Source organism: Danio rerio, chromosome 12 (genome assembly GCF_052040795.2).
Source record: "Danio rerio strain M-AB ecotype USA chromosome 12, GRCz13ab, whole genome shotgun sequence".
In the NCBI taxonomy this organism is placed as follows: domain Eukaryota; kingdom Metazoa; phylum Chordata; class Actinopteri; order Cypriniformes; family Danionidae; genus Danio; species Danio rerio.
The window spans coordinates 14,706,257-14,729,834 of NC_141032.1; the positions used below are offsets into that span (position 1 = coordinate 14,706,257).

The 23,578-nt window shown below is 36.5% G+C and overlaps 1 protein-coding gene and 1 long non-coding RNA gene across 9 annotated transcripts in view; one reads left to right on the forward strand and one right to left on the reverse strand.

The window, feature by feature from the left end:
- Window positions 1–23,578, reverse strand: part of aclyb (ATP citrate lyase b) — a 111,177-nt gene that overhangs the window by 38,903 nt on the left and 48,696 nt on the right. For 2 of the 8 annotated variants that reach the window (XM_087275974.1, XM_087275971.1), the window contains 6 exons: window positions 22,950–23,006; window positions 14,190–14,331; window positions 13,937–14,105; window positions 11,292–11,396; window positions 10,863–11,059; window positions 8,543–8,624 (listed from right to left, as the gene is read on the reverse strand). In XM_087275974.1, coding sequence (XP_087132100.1) covers window positions 8,543–8,624; window positions 10,863–11,059; window positions 11,292–11,396; window positions 13,937–14,105; window positions 14,190–14,331; window positions 22,950–23,006 — 752 coding nt within the window. Of the gene's footprint in view, window positions 1–8,542; window positions 8,625–10,862; window positions 11,060–11,291; window positions 11,397–13,936; window positions 14,106–14,189; window positions 14,332–22,949; window positions 23,010–23,578 lie in introns of all 8 variants that reach the window. The other 6 variants (XM_087275973.1, XM_087275970.1, XM_087275975.1 and 3 more) reach the window with 3 other exon arrangements.
- Window positions 603–7,610, forward strand: LOC147841332 (uncharacterized). Its single transcript, XR_015503976.1, has 3 exons — window positions 603–4,088; window positions 4,315–6,359; window positions 6,407–7,610. It is a non-coding gene; the product is annotated as an uncharacterized LOC147841332 (long non-coding RNA).

Below are 23,578 nucleotides of genomic sequence, written 5' to 3' on the forward strand. Positions count from 1 at the left end.
AATTGGTTGTTTTGCATTATTTTAAGCAAATTCGTTCTTCCGGTTTGAAATTAATTTTTGAAGCTGCGTCATGGCCATGAGATGTTAGCATGTATTCCAGCGTGTAGACTGGATGTCTGTAACAGAGTGTCCAGTATTACGTCTCTGAGTGTGTTGCATTCATTCATGAGTATGGCTTGGTTCAAACCAATCAGCGCGCTCCATTATGTATGCGCTGCAACTTCATTAATATTCATGCTAGCTTTCTTATAGTTCATATGGTCAGCAGTACTCTTTTAGTGTTTAAAGACAGACCTTAGTCAAAATGATTTCTAAGTTACTAAGTTTACAGTACGTTGATATCTCTACAATATTGAAAGATCCGCTGTAAATGCAGCTCTCTGTGTGTAAACCAAGCGGCAACCTCCCTCTCTCCCTCAGGAAGCCAATACGGAAGTAACTAAAACTGCAATTCAGTACAGAAAACAGCAGTTACAGCAGAAAAAAAGGTGTTAACAGCCTGGTACAAAAAAAGATTTTGGTTAATACAGCTAATATTGCCCTTCATGACAACTGTGAGGGGGGTGATCTTTTTTTTATAACTCATCCGTTTCCTTTATATTAAGTTATATTAAGTTTGCATAATTAAGGGAGTGGCCACTTGATTGACAGCTAGGTCTCTTTGATCACCGTCACGTCACCTCAGCTGAATCCTGCAGATTAGCCACTGATCTTTGCATATTTATCGTATTTCTGTGTTATGTGGCTTTACACAGTCAACTGCCTTTTGGACTTGTTTCCTACAATTATCATATGGCATGGCATGCAGTGAAGTTGGCCTCCTTATAGGTTACAGCTGTCCAAAGGCTTTGGCACCAAAACAGGTGATTTTAGGAGCAGATAATGAACCTTATGCAGTCAGTACAGACCTAGGATGGAGCATTGTTGGATGCCCATCTTCACACCCTGAATCACAAAGCTTTCAAGCACAAATCTGTCATCGAGTCAGCACTAAAGAGCTTCCACCAGTGACCCCAGCAGATGTAATTAAAGTATTGGAGTCTGACTTTAAAGATGCTGGCGAAGACAGTAAAACGGTGTCGCAGGATGACATCGTCTTTTTGACTAAACTGCAGCAAGGCATAAGGAAAAACATCCATGGCCATTATGAGATGCCTCTCCCATTCAAAGAAAGACCTCACTTGCCTATCAATAAGCAACTTGCCACCATAAGGATCAATCATCTCAAAAGGAAACTCCTAAGAGATGAAAGGTATAAGGAACATTATGAAAAGTTTATGGAAAAGGTCATTGAGAGAGGTGATGCAGAAGAAGTTCATGATGAAGGAAAGGATGGGGAGAAGTGGTACATCCCTCATCATGGGGTTTATCACTCTTAAAAGCCTGACAAGCTTTGTGTTGTGTTTGAATGCTTCGCTAAGTACCAGGGTACCAGCCTCAATGACCATCTGCTCCAAGGCCCAGATTTAACTAATAATCTGATTGGTATTCTTGTAAGGTTCAGACAACATCCCATTGCCCTGATGTGTGATGTTAAGATGATGTTATATCAATTTCATGTGGACGAAGCAGACCGAAACTACCTCCGCTTTTTATGGTGGAAAAAGAGAGAACTAGGTTCATACCCACAAGAATACCATATGAAGGTCCATCTTTTCGGTGCAACCTCAGTCCTCCAGGTGGGATGTGCCAACTATGGCCTAAAGCATCTTGCTAAGGAGAATGAACAAACGTATCCTCTTGGCTCAAAATTCATCACAACAGACTTCTATGTTGATGATGGTGTTACCAGTGTAGCCAGCACAGAAGAAGCTATCCAAAAAGCAACAGAAGCCCGACAACTGTGTGCCTTAGGTGGTCTTAGACTGCACAAATTTATCACAAATGATAGAGTTGTCCTGGATAGCATTCCAATTTCTGAACGATCCACTGAAGTTAAGGCCCTTAACCTCAACTTCGAAGATACACCCTTAGAAAAAGCTTTAGGGATCCACTGGCACATTGATTTTGACAAACTCAGATTTTCTGTTGACCTCAAGGACCAGCCGGCAACACGCCGGGGTATACTATCTACAGTCGCATCACAGTATGATCCACTAGGCCTGATTGCTCCTTTCTTGCTCAGAGGAAAATTGGTGCTGCAGGAAATGGGCAGAAATGGAACAGGCTGGTGTGAGCTTCTTCTTCAGGAATTGCAGCCAAGGTGGGAGCATTGGAAAGATGATCTGGCGAACTTAGAGAAGTTTAATATACCTCTCTGCTATGTGCCTGCAAGCTTTGGAAAGGTCATCAAAAGAGAACTTCAACACTTCTCTGATACCTGCAACAGTGGCTATGGCCAATGTTCTTACTTGCCATAGTCTTGCGCCTCTTACACCTAACAACTTGCTTACTATGAAGTCTGTTCCAGCGTTACCACCTCCAGGTAGATTCATTCGAGAAGACATCTATGCAAGGAAAAGATGACATCATGTTAAATATCTTGCAGAGCAGTTTTGAAGTCGCTGGCGAAGGGAGTATATATCCAGTATAGTTACCAGGCAGTGCTGGCAAACAGCAAGGAGAAATCTTTAAGTAGGAGATATTGTTATGGAAAAGGCAGATGACTTGCCCAGAAATGAGTGGCGGCTTGCCAGAGTTATGGAGACTACTGCAGATAAAGATAACCTTGTGAGAAGAGTCAAGATCTGTCTTGGTGACCGGAATCTAGGAAAGGATGGTCGTCGTCTCAGCAAGATGTCTGTTATAGAACGTCCTGTCCAGAAGCTGATCCTGTTGCTAGAGGCTATCTAGCTACCAATAGGAGTAACAAACTGTATCCTTTTTGCATTTTGCTATAGTATATACATGCATTATTAGTTTGAGTTAAAGGTCATTTCTATTTTGAAATCATTTGCAATTTATACTCCTTAAGTCATACAAATCTCCCATGATTTGGTGGGAGTGTAGATGACCTTTAAATTGTTCAATCACGGACACTTCTACCTCTGTCCAGTAGAGGGTGCTGTTGTCTTAAAACAGGCCGTAGTGTGCAAATTGAAGAAGTTAAGGGTGAAGTGTTTAGTGCTACAAAAGGAAATGACTCAGGAGTGCTCTAAAAACTAAAATGTTAAGGCTGTCAAAAGGGTTTTTCTGACTTTTAGCTCCTGGCTGATGAAGGGCAAAAGCTCTTACGATGATTTATTTTGAAGATTAAAAACTTTATAAACATCAGTCCCAGAGAGTAAAGTGCATCTGTTCAGCTGGGAATGCGACAGGTTTGGAAGTAATTCGCGTTTTCCTCAAGTTGAAAAATGTCATAAGAACAATACTTAGTGGCTCAATGTATTACTACAGTATTTTTAAAAGTCTAAACACTTTATTGATATAGTGTACAACCAAGCACATGTGGTCAGAACACAAACGAGTCACAAGTAATAAAGCCTTAAGCATTCTCCCAAAGTAAAGTGTGTCTGAACCAGGTTCAAGCAAAAGGCCAGCAGGTGTTTGTAGCTCCGCTCACTCTCTGCCTCTTTGCCCTTGTTTGGTATCCCGACGTGAGTGCGATGACGCGCGAACAAAATGACGAAGAAAAGATGATTGGCCGCGCCTACTTGTGGCTTCTTTTGCGCTCTTCAGAAACCTATGGGTGACGTCACGGATACTACGTCCATATATTTTACAGTCTATGGTGTAAACACGTGAACACTGTAAGCAAACTTTTGCCGACCGTCATGTTGAATTTTCGCAGCATTTCTCCCCTGCGTGTGTTTGTTTTTCCTCTGTCCTCAGCGCGTGCTCAAATAGCAACTCCCCTTTTTATTCAAACCCTGCCCATTTTCCCACCCCCGACACTCCCACCCAAACAGAGCTAGACACACCCACTTTCCTGACTTTTTCCAAACTACAGGTGTGAAAACATCCTGCTGAAATAGGGGGTTTCACGGCCCTTTTAGAGATTTAAAGGGAAGGCAATGTTTACAGAAGCTGAAAATATAATTCCTTTGATCCATGCATGTACACATAAAAATGTAAACTGTTTATAAAATCCCTCTTCGTAAGACATGTCATATTCTTTTTGTTTTTTTAACATGTGTTTAGATAACCAAGTAAAATAAATATAATTCATACATTTAAACTGGAGTTTGCTTTTAAAAAGTCCTGCCGTTATCAGCGAGCAATAAATCTTGGGACGTGCGAGGCCACGAAGGATCCACCGGTTGTGTCCTTCATCACCTGAGAAACGAAGGATGCATTTGGAGGCTGCATTTGAAGGAGCCTTTGATTTTTATTTTTTTATTTTAAATGAAACTTCATCGCTCTGTGAGGATGCAGCGCACTTAAAATGCATCCTTTGGAAGATGCAGCCTCTGAAATGTGACACAGCTAATGTTTTATCCTTTCTCGGAAAGGCGGGATTGAAAAGATGGCACCTTTCAAATCTAGCATTGTGATTGGATGATCCTGTGAGGTGGTCATTGGATGTTGGCCTCCATAGTGCGAACAGCATTTGCATAGTTATAGCCTAGTAAAACTATTTTTATATTTAAAAGTCTTTAATATTGTCCTATGCATAATTCACTTTCCAAACCGCTTCTAGTTTACCCAAGGCATAGTGCTGAATAAACAAAAGCTGTTTCTCAATTTCAAGAACGCAGAGAACGGACTTGCGCTCTTCTGGAGACCGGTCTTGCCAGGTGTCCTCGGAAGAATGAACTTGGGAGACCGTGAGGACAGAGATCGCGTAATGTTTATATTCACCGTTTCATTTAGGGAATCTCCTGAGGTAAATAATAATATCTCTGAACTTTAATAATAAATGTAAATAAAACGCAGCGCTTCCCACCTCCAGTCGCAATGACTTCTGGGACTTCTAGAGCAAGTTCGGTGCTCAAGTCTGCATCGGTGTGTCCTCGATATCAAGAACACATCCCGGAAGTTTCACACGTCCTTCGTTCTTGCGGTCTTGAGTATTGGAACTGAACTTTGGCAGCTGATGATGACGTTACACAAGAACGCAAGGACGCAAGATCGCTGAAGAACTCATATTGAGAAACAGCTAAAGTCTACACATCAAAATGTAATGTTGATCTTTACCAAAGCATTCATACATAAACATTATTAAGCAAATTTTCATACAGTGGAGTATCTTAAACAGTGCATAGTAATTATATACATGTATATTTGAATCAAAATATATAAAAAGTGAAATATTCCATTTTGAGTCCACTTTGTTAGATGGAATTATAGTAATCCATGTGTTTCTTTGTGTCTAAGGTTATTTGGATTTAAATGAATGTTTAATAGGTTAGCCGTTTTGCAAGTTCTGGCCTCTTAACACCTTTGTCCTTTAGAAGAAAAAAAGACAGATGGATCTTCTTTACCATCTCCATTGCCACTCTTACTGATATGTCTAAACAAAAAGCCAGATTTAATTGTTAATTCTGCAGCATTTGTTCAAATTGGAAATTGATTTGCACAACTGAATTTCCGCAGGCGGAGCAGTGACGCAGTAGGTAGTGCTGTCATTTCACAGCAATAAGGTCGCTGGTTCGAGCCTTGGCTCAGTCGGCATTTCTGTGTAGAGTTTGCATGTACTCAGTGCATTCGTGTGGGTTTCCTCTGGGTGTCCAAAGACATGCGGTCAGGTGAATTGGGTAGGCTAAATTGTCCATAGTGTATGAGTGTGTGTGTGTGAATGTGTGTGTGGATGTTTCCCAGAGATGGGTTGCAGCTGGAAGGGCATCCGCTGCATAAAAATGTGCTGGAGAAGTTGGCGATTCATTCCACTGTGGCGACCCCGTATTAAAAAAGGAACTAAGCCGACAAGAAAATGAATGAATGAATGAATTTCCACAAATTCCTGATTTGACCGCTGATCACTACACTCTCCACCAACCCAGTTGCCAAAACACACCTGGGGCCTCATGTCCGAAGACTTGCGTGGAAATCTTACTAAAACATTGCGTACGCACAAAGCTGTAAATGTGCGTACGCAGAAAAAATTCAGATGTATGAAACACTGCGTACGCCGAATCTCACGCATATTCTTTTGTACATCCGAATGAACGTGAAACTGAGCGCAACATGCACGAGCACAAAACCCCTCCCTGCCTCCTCCCCCGTATGAATATGCAAATGACTCTACTTTGGCAAAACCCAACAAAAAAGCAATGACAAAAGTAAACAAAAAGAGAAACTTTGAACAGAATGTGAACTGGAGGTGCTCCTTTCGGAGGTAGATCGGAGAAAAGCGGTGTTATTTGCAAGTTTGTTCTCTGGAATTAACAACAACAGAAAAAAATTGAGTGGGAGAGTTTAGCTGATGCGGTTAACACAGTTGGGTCTGAACATTGCACTGAGTGAATTAGAAAGAAATAGTGTGCTTTATAGGTGTAAAATGTTACAGTATCCCTAACAGTCTCAGTGGCGCACTCGTAAGACGTATGTCAACATGTTTTGACACGTTTGAGCATGAACTCGGCTCGAATCCAGCGTCTGATGAACTCTTTCTTCTTTTTCCCCCGCTACATATCAGGTTTTGCCTACTATTTATCACGAGAAAGACAAGTAGGAATCATTATTAAGTTTGTGAATAATATTTTATTTGCACATTTTTTGAATGGAAATGTTTCTGATTCACGCATGCAAATTCATCTTCAGATAGTGTCTTTATAGCAATGAGCGTGCAGTAGATCGCTCAGATTACATTGGGAAAACAGGCGACTGCTGCAAATTGTGCTTTAATGTTTAGCTGGTCAACTGTATGGTATGGAAACCTTATATAACTGCTAGATGAACCCGTCTCATACAGCTGCCATTGCAAGGCTCAGACACTTTGTAGAGAGGAATTTAACACAACTGCCTCTAGGAGTCGCCAATGGAAATAAAACAGACACGCACAAAAAATGTGCGTACGCCAGCCAGAAAGCTGGCGTGGGGCTGCGCACATTCCCACGTTCAGTTCATTGTTAGTAAATCCAAACGTGAGCGATTCTGAGCGTGAAATCTGGCGTACGCAAAGTTTTTGTGCGTACGCATCGTTGATACATGAGGCCCCTGGTTCTTTATCATCTGAATATGTAAATTAACTCTGCAAAGTAGTATGCCAAAGCTTAACATGACCTCCTTCAGTGTTTGTTTGGGTGTGTGATTTTCTGGCGTCAACGGTGTGTACAGTATTCAGCTGATAATTTAGACTTTCAGTACTTTGGTGAAATGAAAACTTTGCTTTGCACTAGTAACTTACAGCTTTGATTTTGTCAACTTCCCCGTTTGGAAGAGTTTTAAGAAGAAAATGGCAGTTTAAGAGTTTGCTACTTTTATATATATTTTTGTACCGTGCTGCTCATGTGAGAGCAGGTAGTATCATTAATTTCAAGTCTTCATCACATTGGCAGAAGCCAATCATATGCACTTAGAGCTGGAGAGCTCGAGTCCTCTATCGGGTCTGAGTCACTTGTTCATCACAAGCCAATCATACGCGTTTAGAGCCGGAAAAAGAATTGAATAGTTCATCTCTCGAGTCCTCTATCGGGTCTGAGTCACTCGTTCCTCACGGGCCAATCATATGTGTTTAGAGCCGGAAAAAGAATTTAACCGTTCATCTCTCAAATCCTCGGGTTTGAGTCATTCTGTCACGTGATGAACGAATGATCATGGCTCCTATCAGCTTAGGCTGTGCATTGATTAAGATTATATGTGACTGTCAGTGTAACGTGAATGAACCCCTGACATTTGAAGACATGAAGAGGTGAGCTGAGCAAAGAGACAAAAATGCCTTCATAGACAAAGAGCAGGTAAACTTGAACTATTATTTTCTTCTTCTTATATTCTATGACTCATTTGTCATGCATTCAACATTTTAGGCTTGTTGTAGATGTGTTTGGAAGCAATTCGTAACATTTTTATAATATTTTGGCAAATTGAACTAAATGAACGAAATGACTCGAAAAAAAGATTCGTTCATCTTGATGAACGAGACTCAAAGATCCGAGTCAGTAAAATTATTTGAACTTCCCATCACTAGTGAACAATGGAGATAGAAAATATATAAAAACAAATAAACAGCTGCATTATTGCACAATCAAGTAATTGTCAGCATCAATTAGTTAATGCAATAATAGCGTGTTAATTTGCCCAGCTTTACTTTGTGGTATCCTCGTCAACATATTTTTTTTCTTCTCTGGAACCAGTTGAGAGTTTCATTGGTTGTGTTTTATATCATTATTTTGCCGAAATGTCCACACTGGATCTTCATCATTCTAGTAATGTAGGTGTTTGAACTGAAACAGCTTATATTAATTTACACTTATAAGGGGCAGGGTTGCTTTCTAACAATAAACTACAGGTGGTAAGTTCAAACCCTTCACCCTGCTATTTACAACAATGTAAAACGATAAAAAGAATGTGATGGCTAGTTCATTGTATTGCAGCAATAAAATAAATAATACATTTTGATAATCTATAAAGATATTTCATATATTTAAGTATACCAATGGTCATGACACCTTGTTGGGCTTTAAACACGTTCTTAAAATATGCATATTACTTTATATCTCACCTCTCCCAGCACAACAATCATCTTGATGCCTGGAGTGTCCTGATACCTAAGCACATGGTCCATGAATGTGGAACCAGGAAATCTGTTGACAAAAGTTGCACACTTAGTTGCTGATTGCTTTATGTGTTCAAATAACTAATAAATAGTTTTTTCTAAATCTAGATTTACGAGGTTGTGCATATATATATATATATATATATATATATATATATATATATATATATATATATATATATATATATATATATATATATATATATATATATATATATATATACATACATACATACATACATACATACATACATACATATATATATATATATATATATATATATATATATATATATATACATACATACATACATACATACATATATATATATATATATATATATATATATATATATATATATATATATATATATATATATATATATATATATATATATATATATATATATATACATATATATATACACAACCTCTTAAATCTAGATTTATATATATACTGTAGTTGAAGTCAGAATTATTAGTCCCTTCGATGTTTTTTTTTTTTTCCTTTTTTAAATATTTCCCAAATGATGTTAAACAGAGCAAGGGAATTTTCCCAGTACGTCTGATAATATTTTTTTTTCTTCTGGAGGAAGTCTTATTTTTTGTATTTGGCCTAGAATAAAAGCAGTTTTTAAATTTTTTAAAACATTTTAAGGACGAAATAATTAGCCCCTTTGGGCTAACGTTTTTTTTTTCTTTTTTTTTGGATAGTTTACAGAACAAACCATCATTATACAATGACTTGCCTAATTACCCTAACCTGCCCAGTTAACATAATTACCAATCAGTTTTGCTTAAGTTGCACACTAGTTTAATTCTGTAAAGGTATCATTATAAATATTTTGTATAAATATTATTAAACTACAGGCCTACATCATGCTGACAATCAAAAACAAAACTACATGATATTACAGATAGATAGACAGACAGACAGACGGACGGACGGACGGACGGACGGAGGGAGGGAGGGAGGGAGGGAGGGAGGGACGGACGGACGGACGGACGGACGGACGGACGGACGGACGGACAGACAGATAGATAGATAGATAGATAGATATTAATCTATTTACTAAAATGAACGAACAATAAGCAGAGCATTTATTACAGAGTTTATTTATATTTGTTAAATTAGTAATTGTTAACAGTGTATTAGCTGGTTTTAATTAGTTTATTAGACCAGTGGTCCCCAACCTTTTTATCACTGCAGACTGGTCAACGCTGGACAATTTTACCACACACTGGGGGGCGGTTGGTCGTAGATTGCTAGGCGACCATCAACCGTTTTATTAGAGCATGACAAGTTGACAAAACATTGCAGTCACTCTGATACAAGTTTTACTCATGGAGAAAATTACAAAGCACTCCAGTGTTTGGGTGAGATAAGGGGGATAATTAGTCTACCGAAATGTGAATAATCCATACAAGCTAAAGCTGATTGGTCAGTTCTTTTTACGTTACTCGCGGTGCACATTTGGCATTCATTCAACCGGGTGCGTCTAGAAGACAAGAGCGCACACCTCCATTGGAAATAACAAACTTGCATGAACTAGAAAAGACACCATATGCAAACGGCCACTTAAAGGCCGCCGTCATTCTCCAGCAGTTGATCTTCTTGCACAGATATGGTATATTGACCTGATTTGTTGACAAATTGATTGTGGATCCATTCCCTGGCAGCTTGCAGGTCCTTCACTGGGCCTTTTCCCCATAGCAAAGAAGCTTTCCAAAGACGTCTGTTTCTTACTCATTTTGCAGCTTGTGGATTAAATTTGGGTGCTCAGGTAACCGAGATGTAAGCAAGAGAATACAGTCATTCAAAATAAAAGATTTTCAAAAAAAAAAGATTGTTCAGACTCAGATAATAAATAAAATGAAAATAATTAATGATTTCTTGTACGGACCGCTACCAGTCCATGGCCTAGGGGTTGGGGACCACTGTATTAATAAATATTTTAGTTTTTAGTGTAATTAAATGTTTTATATTGTTTATTCTTAGTTCATGTCAGTAAATACATTAAATGACATTACCTAATGGAAACGTATTGTAAAGTGTGACAAATTACAGAAGGTTTGATTTAAATAACTTCAATTGTTTTATATGAAGAACAAAACACTGTAAAAATGTAAAGTAAGCCGCAAAGCTTGATTGCCAAAATTGTATATCATAAAATCTTTTCTCAAGGTAGTTATTTTATAAGCTGTTTTGGTTGTTATGTTTATTCGTCTTTTATGTCATGAGATTAAGACATGTCCTGTTTATTACCTGTCCCCTCCAATAGCAACTCCCTCATAAACCCCATCTGTAGTGTGTGAGATGATGTTGTTGAGTTCATTGGACATCCCTCCTGAACTGGACACATATGCCACACTGCCTGGCCTGTACAACTTTGATGCCAGAATATTGTCAAGCATTCCACCTGTGTTCCCAATCTTAAAGCAGCCTGGCTTTATACCACCAACCTAAAACATAAGAGAAAGAAAGTAATTGGTAAACTGTAAAAAGAATTTGGTAAAAACTGTACAATTGACAAGGCCGGGTCACGTAACAATATGTTATAGACATTGCAGCTCTCTTATTTTACTTTCTAATTTTGGGTTTAAATGTGAAATGAAGATTTGTGTTAAACTTAATTTTCAGCTACAAAGAATTGATTAAAAGAAAGATAAATATCAAAGATTTTGAAATACTCACAGTAGCAGGTCCAATGATAGTGACGCCCTTTTCATCAGCTGTTTTGATAAGTTTGCGAGTCAGAGCTTCAGGAATGCCTTCAGCTATGATGGCTATAGTGCGTATCTAATAAACAAACAAAAATTTTTTTATATATATATATATATATATATATATATATATATATATATATATATATTGGTTATTTTTTTAAATCTGGTAGATAAAAATTATAATAATAAAAAAAAGTTCAATAAGATACATAAAAGAACTAAAAATGGATGCATTTTGTGTCATTACTAATTGGAGTCCTAATATGGGTGTTGGGGAAGTTATTTCAAACAAGTTATTGATTATCAACTCATTCAATAACTAATTCAAAATCATTCAAATATTTCAATTACTTTTCCAATTACTTTGTCTGAAAAGTAAATTTTATTATTTGGCTTAACACTAATTAGGCCAAATTATTAATAATTATGGCTTAACATTCCAATAAATCATTACCGTCCACATAGGCAATAAATAAATTAACACTTTTAATTATTTAAATTTGAGTCAATAGGGCCTTTTTAGTAAAAGAATACGTAACTATTAAGAAATTGTAACTATGATGAAAGATGAAACTTTTAAAAACACAAAATTTCATGCATACATTGTTATAACATTCATTGTTTCTCAAGCATGTGTTTTTATAGTTGAAAAATCTACTTATTATGCAAAATATCTAAATAACAAAAATATGTACAATTACTCTGCTTCTCCGGTTTCATACCATACATTTTAATGAATTAATTTATACATTAAGGACAATCCAGTTTTTATTAATTATAAAGTTTCTTATTCAATTTTCTAAAAAACTAAGCTGACTCAAGATTTAAAAAACAATACTGACGCTATTTGTAAACTCTTAATATTGCAATTGACTACATTTCCAATTAATGAAATTTTCATTAATTCATTAATGCGGCCTCGTGCCAACGCACACCTCCCACCAGTGCCGATATACAGCCATATCGCACTGCTACTCGTGTATATATAAACCTTTTTTTGTAATCCCTAAATTGTCCGCAATTTCTGGGCATTACCACCACAAAATCAGTCATTGAAAAAATCGTGAAAAACTAGGGAGTCTTATATACATGAACAGCAATGCTCCAATTTTAATTTGATTAAAACAATACTCTGATTAAGAGTCAACCATGTAAACAGAGATTTTTCTGACAAAATCAATTTTTGAAGTCAAAATCACAGTAAACAAAAATCTAATTCCTATTCCTATTCCAGTCACATTAGTGAAGTGCAGTACAGACATGTGAACACCTTATTCAAACTGTTACAATCATGAAGGATTTTCGCTGCGATATTGCGACAGGATATTCCATACCCACAAGGCTGTTGGACACTCAGCACCTTCTGCGTCAGTCCAGCACCACAGCACCACAGACAACAGCATATCCAAGTGTTAAAGTGCATGCAAGTGAAGTCCTGGGAGATCATTACACCTGCTATAACCAAATACAAATTTACAAATTCTGTCCTGAAATTTCAATAAAACAATTATCTTCATGGAATCCTTACTTCATACTCTTATCCGGTAGCTCAGAGTTTGTAAATGGGCCATGAATGAAATGTTACTGAATGAAAGTCGAATAGCTAAATTGTAGATGATGACGAAACATTTTAAATGAAACACCCAATATCACATGAAACTCTAGAGAAAACATTGGATGGCTTGGCAATATAATGACATTAATGCATCTATGTATTATAACATGTAAAACAGCTACATAAAAGGTAACATTCTTAAAGCAACTCATAGCACCTTATATTTATATATACCTAATTTAAATGGTAAATGATAACTGAGGTAATTTTGGTGAGCCTGTGAAAACTGTGGCTTCAGTTGCCTTTCATTTGCTGACAGAATTGGCACCCGGTGTGGTCTTCTGCTGCTGTAGCCCATCCGCCTCAAGGTTGGATGTGTTGTGCTTTGCAAGTTGTAACTAGTGGTTATTTGAGTTACTGTTGCCTTTCTACCAGCTCAAACCAGTCTGGCCATTCTCCTCTGATATCAACAAGGCATTTGATTCTACAGAACTGCCATCACTGGATATTTTCTCTTATTTCTCCCAGTAGATCAGCAGTTTCTGAAATACTCAGACCAGCCCATCTGGCACCAACAACCATGCCACGTTTGAAGTTACTTACATCACCTTTCTTCCTCATTCTGATGCTTGGTTTAAACTGCAGCAGATCATCTTGACCATCTCTACATGGCTAAATTAATTAAGTTTATGTGATTGAAATTTGTGTTAAAGAGCAGTTGAACAGGTGTACCTATTAAAGTGGCGGGTAAGTATATATATATATATATATATATATATATATATATATATATATATATATATATATATATATATATATATATATATATATATATATATACACACATACACACACACACACACACACACACACACACATACATACATACATACATACATACATACAGTGGGTACGGAATGTATTGTTCAGTCAATTAAATTGGATTTTCAGGATTTGTTTCATTACTTTCCACAGGACTGATGTTACTGTGATTTAAAAAAACAACTGCTATTTTAGCTAGCAAGTGGAAACACTGCGCTGTCAGTATGGGATATTACCTGAGGGTACTGAAGTGTTTCCATGGTACTGTCGAAGGCTGAGCGAAGGGAGGCAAAGTTAATGAGTACGTCAACATCTGGATGTTTCTTCATAGCATCAGCCATGTTCTTATAGACAGACAGTAAGATCTCCTTATGACCCCAGTAAAATTTCTGCTTGTGGTCACCACTGGCACACACAAAAATGAAAAATCATAAAACCATGCTTTCAAAATTACAGGCAAATCCTAAGGTTATTTTTAAACGTACTGACGTGTAGGGGTAGACCATTGCGACAACAGAGGGTTCATCACGAGAACACACGTAATCAAAGTCCAGCATGCCCTGAACTGCCTGTGTCTGTATGCCACACACGATTACCTTGGTCTGTCTGCTGAACAGAGTCGTGGGTTTAGCTAAAAGGGGAGGGACAATATTAAATTCAACTGATTTGTCAATGCCAAATCAAAACTATGTAAATATGAACAGACATTAATTTAGCCATGCACAAAATATGTTTGTTGCTTCATCTACATAAACTTTATGAGGTTCTACAAAAGGAAAACAACTGACATCATCAAAGCTGTGAAAGATTTCCAAAAATTTGAAAACAGACGGAGAAAATGAGAATAAAGGTGTGGTCAAATTTAACAATGCTTAGCATAATTTAACACGCAAAATGCTGTCATTCCATTAGAAATATTTGCGCATTTCAGAACAAAAGGTTACTTGCTGAACATGCTCGTGTGAAGTCATTCTTGTTGTTATGGTTGCCTCTTGATTGTGTTTGGATCTCTGTTCCGTGGATTCGAAATTGCCATTTTTTTCATAAAATACATTACTATTCGTTACTATTTTCTTTTTTTATAGAGGACGAACAAACCATTCTTACCATTTTAGAAACAAATCTACTCAAAATGTTTTATTTCTTGAGCATCCACTTCTGGCTTCTCGTTTATCCTGCTAGCATCACTAGCCAGCTAAAGCTATCAGCTTTTTTCACTGTTACTGTCTTATGCTCTTCACCCTGTATAATGTTGCTGTATAAAGATCTTAGTTTCTGCTTTGCTCCTGTTCGGATGCCTTGCTTACTGCTCCGTGCTTTGCACTCTTGCTTTTTATATTTCAAACTCTAATTTTACCTCAAATAGCTTGATTCAACATTTCAATGTTGAATCTACAAACTCTCTGGAATATAACTTTAACAACAAAAGTGCAAGTATCGACTAAACAACCTCTCGATACCACCAGCTTACATTTCTGAGACATGAAGTACAGACGGCTGTAAAATTCCCTGTGGCTGGTATTGATTCAGAATCTCACTGCTGCACAAACTGTCGCAAACTTCTACAAAAAATGCAGTTCTTAAAACAAAGTTACTCGCGATCTGACTAGAACTGCCAGATCACAGAGGACTGCTTCACCATAGACCCGACAGCATACAGCTGGTGAGTCCTGTAAATCTACTCCAGCTACAGTTTTGAACACAGAAAAATGAAATGGACAGTTGAAAATGAGTATGATGGTATAAACAAAGCAGGAGACCAAAAGTCTCACAGGGCCAGATCCAGTGGTGGAAAGAGGACTAAAGAATCATACTCAAGTAAAAGTACCATTACTTGTCTAAAAATGTAGTGTGAGTAGAGTAAAAGTATCTGTTGCAAATATTACTCAAAGTATGAGTAAAAAGTAGCCATTTCAAAAGTACTCAAGAGTACTGAGTAGTGAGTATTACACTTTTAAAAGCTGATGCGTTTACATGTAATTTGTGCATGTGTGGGTAAACAACATTCTGTAGTGCATCGAGTTATTGCCCAGCAGGCATACAACACCATAAGACATTAACATTAGGTTAGATTGTCTAGCCAGCATCTAAAGACAATGTTCTTTGTTCAATAACAACATCAAATGATGTTGATATTTGGTTGACTTTAGGTTGTGTTGGAAAGTGACCAAAATCCAATGTCAAGCCAACATCCAACGTCATTTTGGCATCACATGCTGACACTTCCATGATTTCCATGGTAAAACAAAATGCAACATCCCCATGACACTGGGGTACAACTTAATACTGACATCATGTTGACATCTTGTGCTTGCTGGATGTTTAAGGCAATTTTGATCATCATACAGTAAACATCTGTCATCTTCTCATTAGTGGCATGCATCTTAACAGTCTTTGGGTCAACGCATATAAAAATTTAGGACACCTTGTACACTTTTAATGCTTCCAAACAGTTTGCTGCAATTATAAAGCACACATGTTTTGAGGTAGGGTTGGGTATCATTTGGGGTTATTTCAATACTTTTAAAATGGTACCGGTGCCAAAACGGTGCAAAAGTTATTTGACAAAAAATATATATTTTAATCATTATAATTGAACAATAACAAGTTTAAAGTAAACATCAATTCATATATATTATATATTTGAATTGCCTAATATATTTCTTTTGATCAACCCTATTTTGAGGTAGTTTATTATGAGGCGATATAATTTCTATGTGTGATTTAATTGGACAGGAATCACAGGACAGATTTTTCTAATCCCCACAAGAAAAAGTAGTGACTGAAGGTTGAAGAAAAGTGGTGGAGTAAAAGAACTGATTACTGCACTAAAAATTTACTTAAAGGAAAGTAAAAGTACACATTTTTAAAACTACTTACTAAATTACAATTTCTGAAAAAAAATACTCAATTAATTAATTAATTAAGTATTAAGTAATTTGAGTATTTGTAATTAGATACTTTACACCACTAGCCAGATCACGAATCATATGCTGCTACATTAGTGTCCTCTACATCAACTATAGCCTGGACTCAAATACAGCTTTAGAACAGATATAAAGCTTTGAGTAATATGGGTGAAGAATCCCTAAAAGAAGTCAGACAGAGATCGCGTGACTCAGCAGCTATTTCTGCATGGAACAGGAGATCAAGACTGAACGGACAGTGGAACTCAGCACCGATCGCAGCCGAGATAAGGACATGTCACTGATTGTTGGAGATTCAATAATCAGGAATTTTAGGAGCAGGGCTACAATGGCATACTGCTTCCCTCATGTTTCTGATGAAAAACCTGAGACTTGAGAACATTTTTAAGAAGCACAAGACTGCCACACAGATTGTCATCCAGGTGAGGAAGAACGCCATTAAGAAAGAGCAATCAGAACTGCTTAAGAAACAACAATTATAGTAAAAAGTGCTATACAAATAAACTTAAATTGAATTAAAATATATTGGATAGTAACTGTAGCATGATGCTGCAAGGTATAAAAGTGTCTTCTGTTTGATTTTTTTCACACTTTTGACAATGAAGAATTATTCACAATATAATTATTTCTGTCATGACAACTCTGTAGACAATGATAATTAAAATAGACAATGAAATAAACAGACATTTTTTTTCCACACCATGGGCTATGGGACCACATGTTTTTCTATCTAAAGTACGTGCACCTAGACTACCTTGCCTATGTATGCCTGACCTACCTTCCCAAATGGCTTACACTAGTAGACACAAGACAATATGTGAGTCCTGGCTACTTTGCTGACTGGCTTAAAACTAGTGAAATTGACTATGTGTGACCCTTGGCTACTTTGCAGATTGTGAACTAGATAATGTATGAGTCTTGGCTACTTTGCTGACCAACATAACACGAGTGGACTAGACAATAGCTGCATTTTCACTGTCGGGCCAGTGCAAGCCAGGGCCTTTATCGGGCCAATCGCCCAGGAGGTTGAGTAGTGAGGCCGAAATCAGGTCGGGTTTCCACTGTCGGGCTAGCAGCTCATCATGCAAACCCTGCCCCCAGAACGTCCCCCGAATCAAACGTCACACAACCCGCCCAGTTCAGTCTACATGCACAGGCCTATGTGTTTCCGTTCATTAAATTTGTTTACTCGCAGACCGACTGTTGGCATCGTGCATTGAGTGGTTTCACCACTAGCGGAGGGACCCAGCACAGTGAGCAAAGCCATCCATAAAATAAAACCACAGAAATTATCTGATAATAACTCGGTATGAAATGTATTTTGTAACTTCCTCCCTAAAACATATTCATTTTTCCCTATGATATATGACACTTAATAGGTAATTCCTCTTTATTTAAGGATGTTGCAAACTTTTTCTGTGATCTTAAGTCAAGTAAAGTCTTAAGTATTTCAGCACATAAGAGGAAGTAATAAAATATAGCCTATTTTATGTTGTGCTCAGCAGCTAGGCTATACTATAATGAGGCTCAACATGTATTTAAAATTAAATTTTTCCATTTACCACGTCATATAAAAACATAAACAATTGTTTGAGGACATAGAACACATTTTGTATTTGCAGTTTTCTCCAATTGTTTGTAAAGCGGCGCTGTGCAGGACTGGGTGACAGAAAAGATAGGCCTTTGTAAAAATTAAAGTTACATACAGTATAGCATAAAAAAGGTTTAATTTATGTATTGTTTATACCTACATTGCTATAGCTTTTGTTTTGTTTTTTATATAGATTTATTTAATTTATGTGATTTTATTATATCCTATATTTGTAATTCTTTAAATTATTTCAATATAGCTTAGGCCATTTTATCGAGATATGCATTGTTGTGTTGAGCCTATGAAAGTAGACAAGTAATTTGTAAAGTGTTATGTCTTTCTGTTGTATTCATATTTTGTATTATCTCCAAGATAAATTAAAAAGAAGCCGCTCGCGGCATCAACAGAGCTGTCAAGCGAGCATTCTTATGCCCGGCCTCACACTCACTTACAAGCTTTTAAGTTTTAACGTGCACATATGGCACAAACACACCTTTTAAGCTTGACAAAAACTCTCAACAACCTTTACTGGCTGCTGTGTCTTTAATATGGTGTAAAGATTATTATGCGTTATCAAAACATTAAAGAGGACGGTGCAGAGAAATGTCACTTATTAATTAAAACTTTATTATTTATGCAACAGCCTTACATTTAAAAGGGAAACACAAGGGCTATTAGCAAAAAGATTCTTAGCCTGTTAGGTGTTTTATGGAATAGCCTATCTTAATCTAACCAGCTATATGTTTTCTTTCCCTTATTTATTTATTTCTTTGCAGCATGTACTCGTGTGTGATCAGAAAACTAGTGTAATGACCGCATGCCATCTTTACCAGACTCGGGCAAAGTTCGCCTCTCCTTTTACTCCGCCCCGAAGCCCCAGCTGGCCCTTTTTGGCCCAAGGTATTTGGCGGGTCAAAAAAAGCCGGCCGTTGGCCCAGAGAAAGCCCCACTTTGATCCAATCAGGCCCTGGAGGTGACAGTAGAAACGCGACTGGCCTTGGCTCGGCCTGGCTCTCTCGCTTTAGGCGCGATAGTGGCAACGCGGCTATTGTGAGCCTGGGCTGCCTTGTCGACTGGCTTAGCATTAAACAGCACAGTATGTGTCCTTGTTGCAAAATATCATGTAGCAACAGTGGTGTAAAGTAACTGATAACAAATACTCAAACTACTGTAACTGAGTAGTTTTTCTCAGGAATTGTAATTTACTGTAGTTTTAGTACAGTAAAGTAGTTTTATAAATGAGTACTTTTACTATCCCTTGAGTACATTTTTAGTGGTGTATTGGTACTTTCACTCCACTACTTTCCTTCAACCTGCAGTCACTGCTTTATTTTTTTCTTGTCTATGGGGATTAGAAAAATAAGTCTTGTGATTCCTGTCCAATCAAATCGCACATAAAAGGTAAATTGCATCATAATGAACTACCTCAAGACATGTGCGATTTGGTAAAGTTTTTACGTGAGATCTGCTTCCTTCATGTCTGTCTGTGGTCTGAAGCAGCCGAGGGAGGAGATTAAGACAAACTGACAGGCACGTGGAAACGGTGGGCGTGAAGGACTAGCCTTAAAGGCACAGTTCACAAAAACGGCTACAAGATGCTCAGAATTTAAATCACAATCCTTTGAAAGTTATAATAAATGATTTGCCCTTTAAATACCCAGCAGGCACAAGACAACAACATCACGTCAGACTGACGTAATGTAATTTCATGGGGACATTGCATTTTGGAAATGAAAATAGTGTTGACGTCAGAACTCAACGTCGGGCCAACGTCAATGTCCAACGTTCAACCTAAAACCAACATAATGTTACAGCTTGGTGTTGTATTAATGTTACCACTGGATTTTGGTAGCCATACCAGATGAATAAATGTCAGTATTTGATGCCAATATGATGGTGGTTTAAGATTTTGGTCACTTTCCAACATAACCTAAAGTCAACCAAATATCAACGTCATTTGACGTCATTATTGGAGATCAAAATAACATTGTCCTTAACAGATAGCAAGACGTTGAATTTTGTTCACTTACACAACCTAATTCTAACCTAATATTAACATCTTATGATATTGTGTGCCTACTGAGCAATAACAAGAGGCACTACAGAATGTTACATTTACACACACACACATGCACAAATTACATGTAAATGCATCAGCTTTTAACAGTGTAATACTCATTACTCTTGAGTACTTTTGAAAGGTCTTCTTTTTACTCATCCGTTGAGTAATATTTACAACAGATACTTTTACTCTATTGCACTAGACTTTTAGGCAAGTAATAGTACTTTTACTTGAGTATGATTTTTCAGTACTCTTTCCACCACTGGGTAGCAGCCAAAAAAAAAAAAATAAATAAATAAATAAATAAACCACCTGAGAAAGCAACAATAAATATGGTAATAACATTGCCAACTTTGTACAGGGTTCATACAAATTTTTTGTACTTGAATATCTATGCTTTTAATGTAAATATTCATGATGATGTTTCACAAAATGTCTATGTGTATATTAATTAACAAAATGCACAGTCAATGTATAGTAAAATATATGACTATCTAGGCCTATGTAATTTATATGTCATAAAATGTATTTAGATATGTTACATAACACTTCATGTTAACTTCACTACAAATCATGTAGAAAGCATGTAATTAGCCTAGGACAGAAAATAAGTAAAGAAGCTAAAACTACCCTCATACATACTTATACACAAAATAATAGAATAATATAAAACTACTGAACATACGTGATAGACTAATGCCTTGGAGAATTCATTCAATTATCAAAAAATATCTAAGTACAGATATTGTTTAACAAATTTGAGTGACTTTTCACTACAGCTGCTGAATCTAAAAAAGCTGACTCTCAGCTGTCTGCTTTGAGAGCAGAAAACAAATGATGAGTTGGACACATGCAAGAGATGGCGGAATTTGAGGATTTTAAGTGTGTGTGTGTGTGTGTGTGTGTGTGTGTGTGTGTGTGTGTATGGCCACACTTTACAATAAGGTTCATTAGTTAATGTTAAGTAATGCATTTACTAACATGAACAAACATTGAACAATACATTTACTACAGTATATATTCATGTTAATAAACGTTAGTTAATTAAAATACAATTGTTCATTGTTAGTTCATGTTAACTCATGGTGCATTAACTAATGTTAACAAGCATGGACTTAAATGTTAATAATGCATTAGTAAATGTTCGATTATGATTAATAAATGTTGTACAAATGTTGTTAATGATTAGTTCATGTTAGTAAATGCATTAACTAATGAGCCTTATTGTTATAGTGTTTTTATATATATATATATATATATATATATATATATATATATATATATATATATATATATATATATATATATATATATATATATATATATATATATATATACTTAATACTTAGAAGATCTGGTTAAAATGAAGTAGTTGTACCCCGCATGCTTACTGTGATAGGTTTAGGGTTGGGGTATCTATTAATAAAATAAATCTAATTTCTAGAGACAGCTGCTCACAAATGCATGTCGACATAAGTAACGTAACCATTCTAGACAAATTCATTCATGAAGCCAAAACACAACAGGACAGTTGCTATACGCATGTGTGCTTTCACATACATGACGTCGATATGCTTTTTGTCACTGTGCTACAGGCAGCAGTGAGTGGCATCTCACCTAATTTTCCATCAAGCCGACAGCAAATAATCTTCTGTGACATGTAGTTAATGAGGTACAAACTAATTGTGACCTATGAGCCTGCGCATTTAGACTTTCATAACAGAACTTTGTATTTTTTCCCTAATGTAACCATACCTTTATACACTTAGAGCACACAAAAGTAATATATTTCATGAGAATCTTAAAAAAATTAAATGAACAACATTTTGATGAGTAAGATCTTTGAAAGTTAAAGACTTTGTAATTTGACCAATTTAGAGTTGCTAGTTCCAATGACACGATGAAGGTACTATAGGCAGACATATTCATATTCATTCAATATTATGTCCTTTTTAACAGCTTTTTATTCTGATTTGTTGTTTGTTTGTTGTTAAAGTGATTCACACAATATTCCTCTTCACCATTACAATATTCGTTTATTAGTTGTGAGGAGTGCAGAATAGTTTTGAACTGTATCTTATTGTTCTTAAAGTAATGCACTGCAATTTTGTCTGTCTAGTGAGTGTTTGCTTAGATAAATACAAAAATTTAAACAACAAAAAAGTACAGTGAGAGAAAAACTTATTCTGTGTGAATAATCTTTAAAAGGGTCTTTACTGTGGCAATTTATTTTAAACAGAATATTAGTTTCATGAGAGACAAGCAGGGATGACAGTCATGTGACATCAAACTCTTTGTTATTGTGATGAATGCAAAAATACACACAACAGGATATAGAGGTGTAGGTGAGTTTAAATCCAGGCACAATGTTGCAGTGGCAGCCAGCAACAACTGAAAATGGATTTGGGCTACAACAGATTTACCTAGTGTAAAAAACACTGTCTCACTTACGTACCAGATCCAATTTGGCAATTAAACCATATAAGCACATTCAAGAGTAGTAACACACATTAAACATTACACACTTCTTTCATTCTGAATTTCAGCAATATTTAAGAATAAAATCAGAGGATCAGAAGTAGCTATTGCATAGTTCACAAAAAATCACTGCCATGCCAACATAAGACACTGTGCAAAGAACCAAAATGTTGATCACCCTGAATTCTTACCTTTTACTGCTGCATTTAACATGACTTTACCAGACCATGAATGGCAATGAGTGGAAACTACTTAAGATAATAAACAGAGAAAGAAAACATGATAGCATAAATAGAAAGAAAATTAAAGTGAAATTAAAATAAAAAATGTTATAGAACAAAAAGTGAAAAAACAAAGATAAATATAAATCTTAAAGGGCCAGGAAACCCCCGTCTTGGCAGGGTGTTTTCACATCTCTAGTTTGAAAAAAGTCAGGAAAGTTTTGCATAAAAATGGTAGTTTCTGTTTGGGCACGCGCTGATTTCCACAGAGGCAAAGCAAACACAGACACAGGGTAGAAACACAGTGACTGTCTTTACATAGAAATCAGTAATTAAATTATTTGCCAAACTCTTAATTTGTCGACTTTAACTGCAGTTTGGCAGTGTGATTAAGGTGATTCCATGTTTACACTCGGAGAGCAGCAGTGATATTAACGCACTGTAAACTTGGTAACAACGTAATTTTGACTAAGGTATGTCTTTAAAAACTGAAAGAGTACTGCTTACGATACTAACTAACTTTGCCATCTGAATAAAAAAACAAAGAACACTGATCGCATACACATACCAAATCAGTAGAGACTTGACAATTAACACAA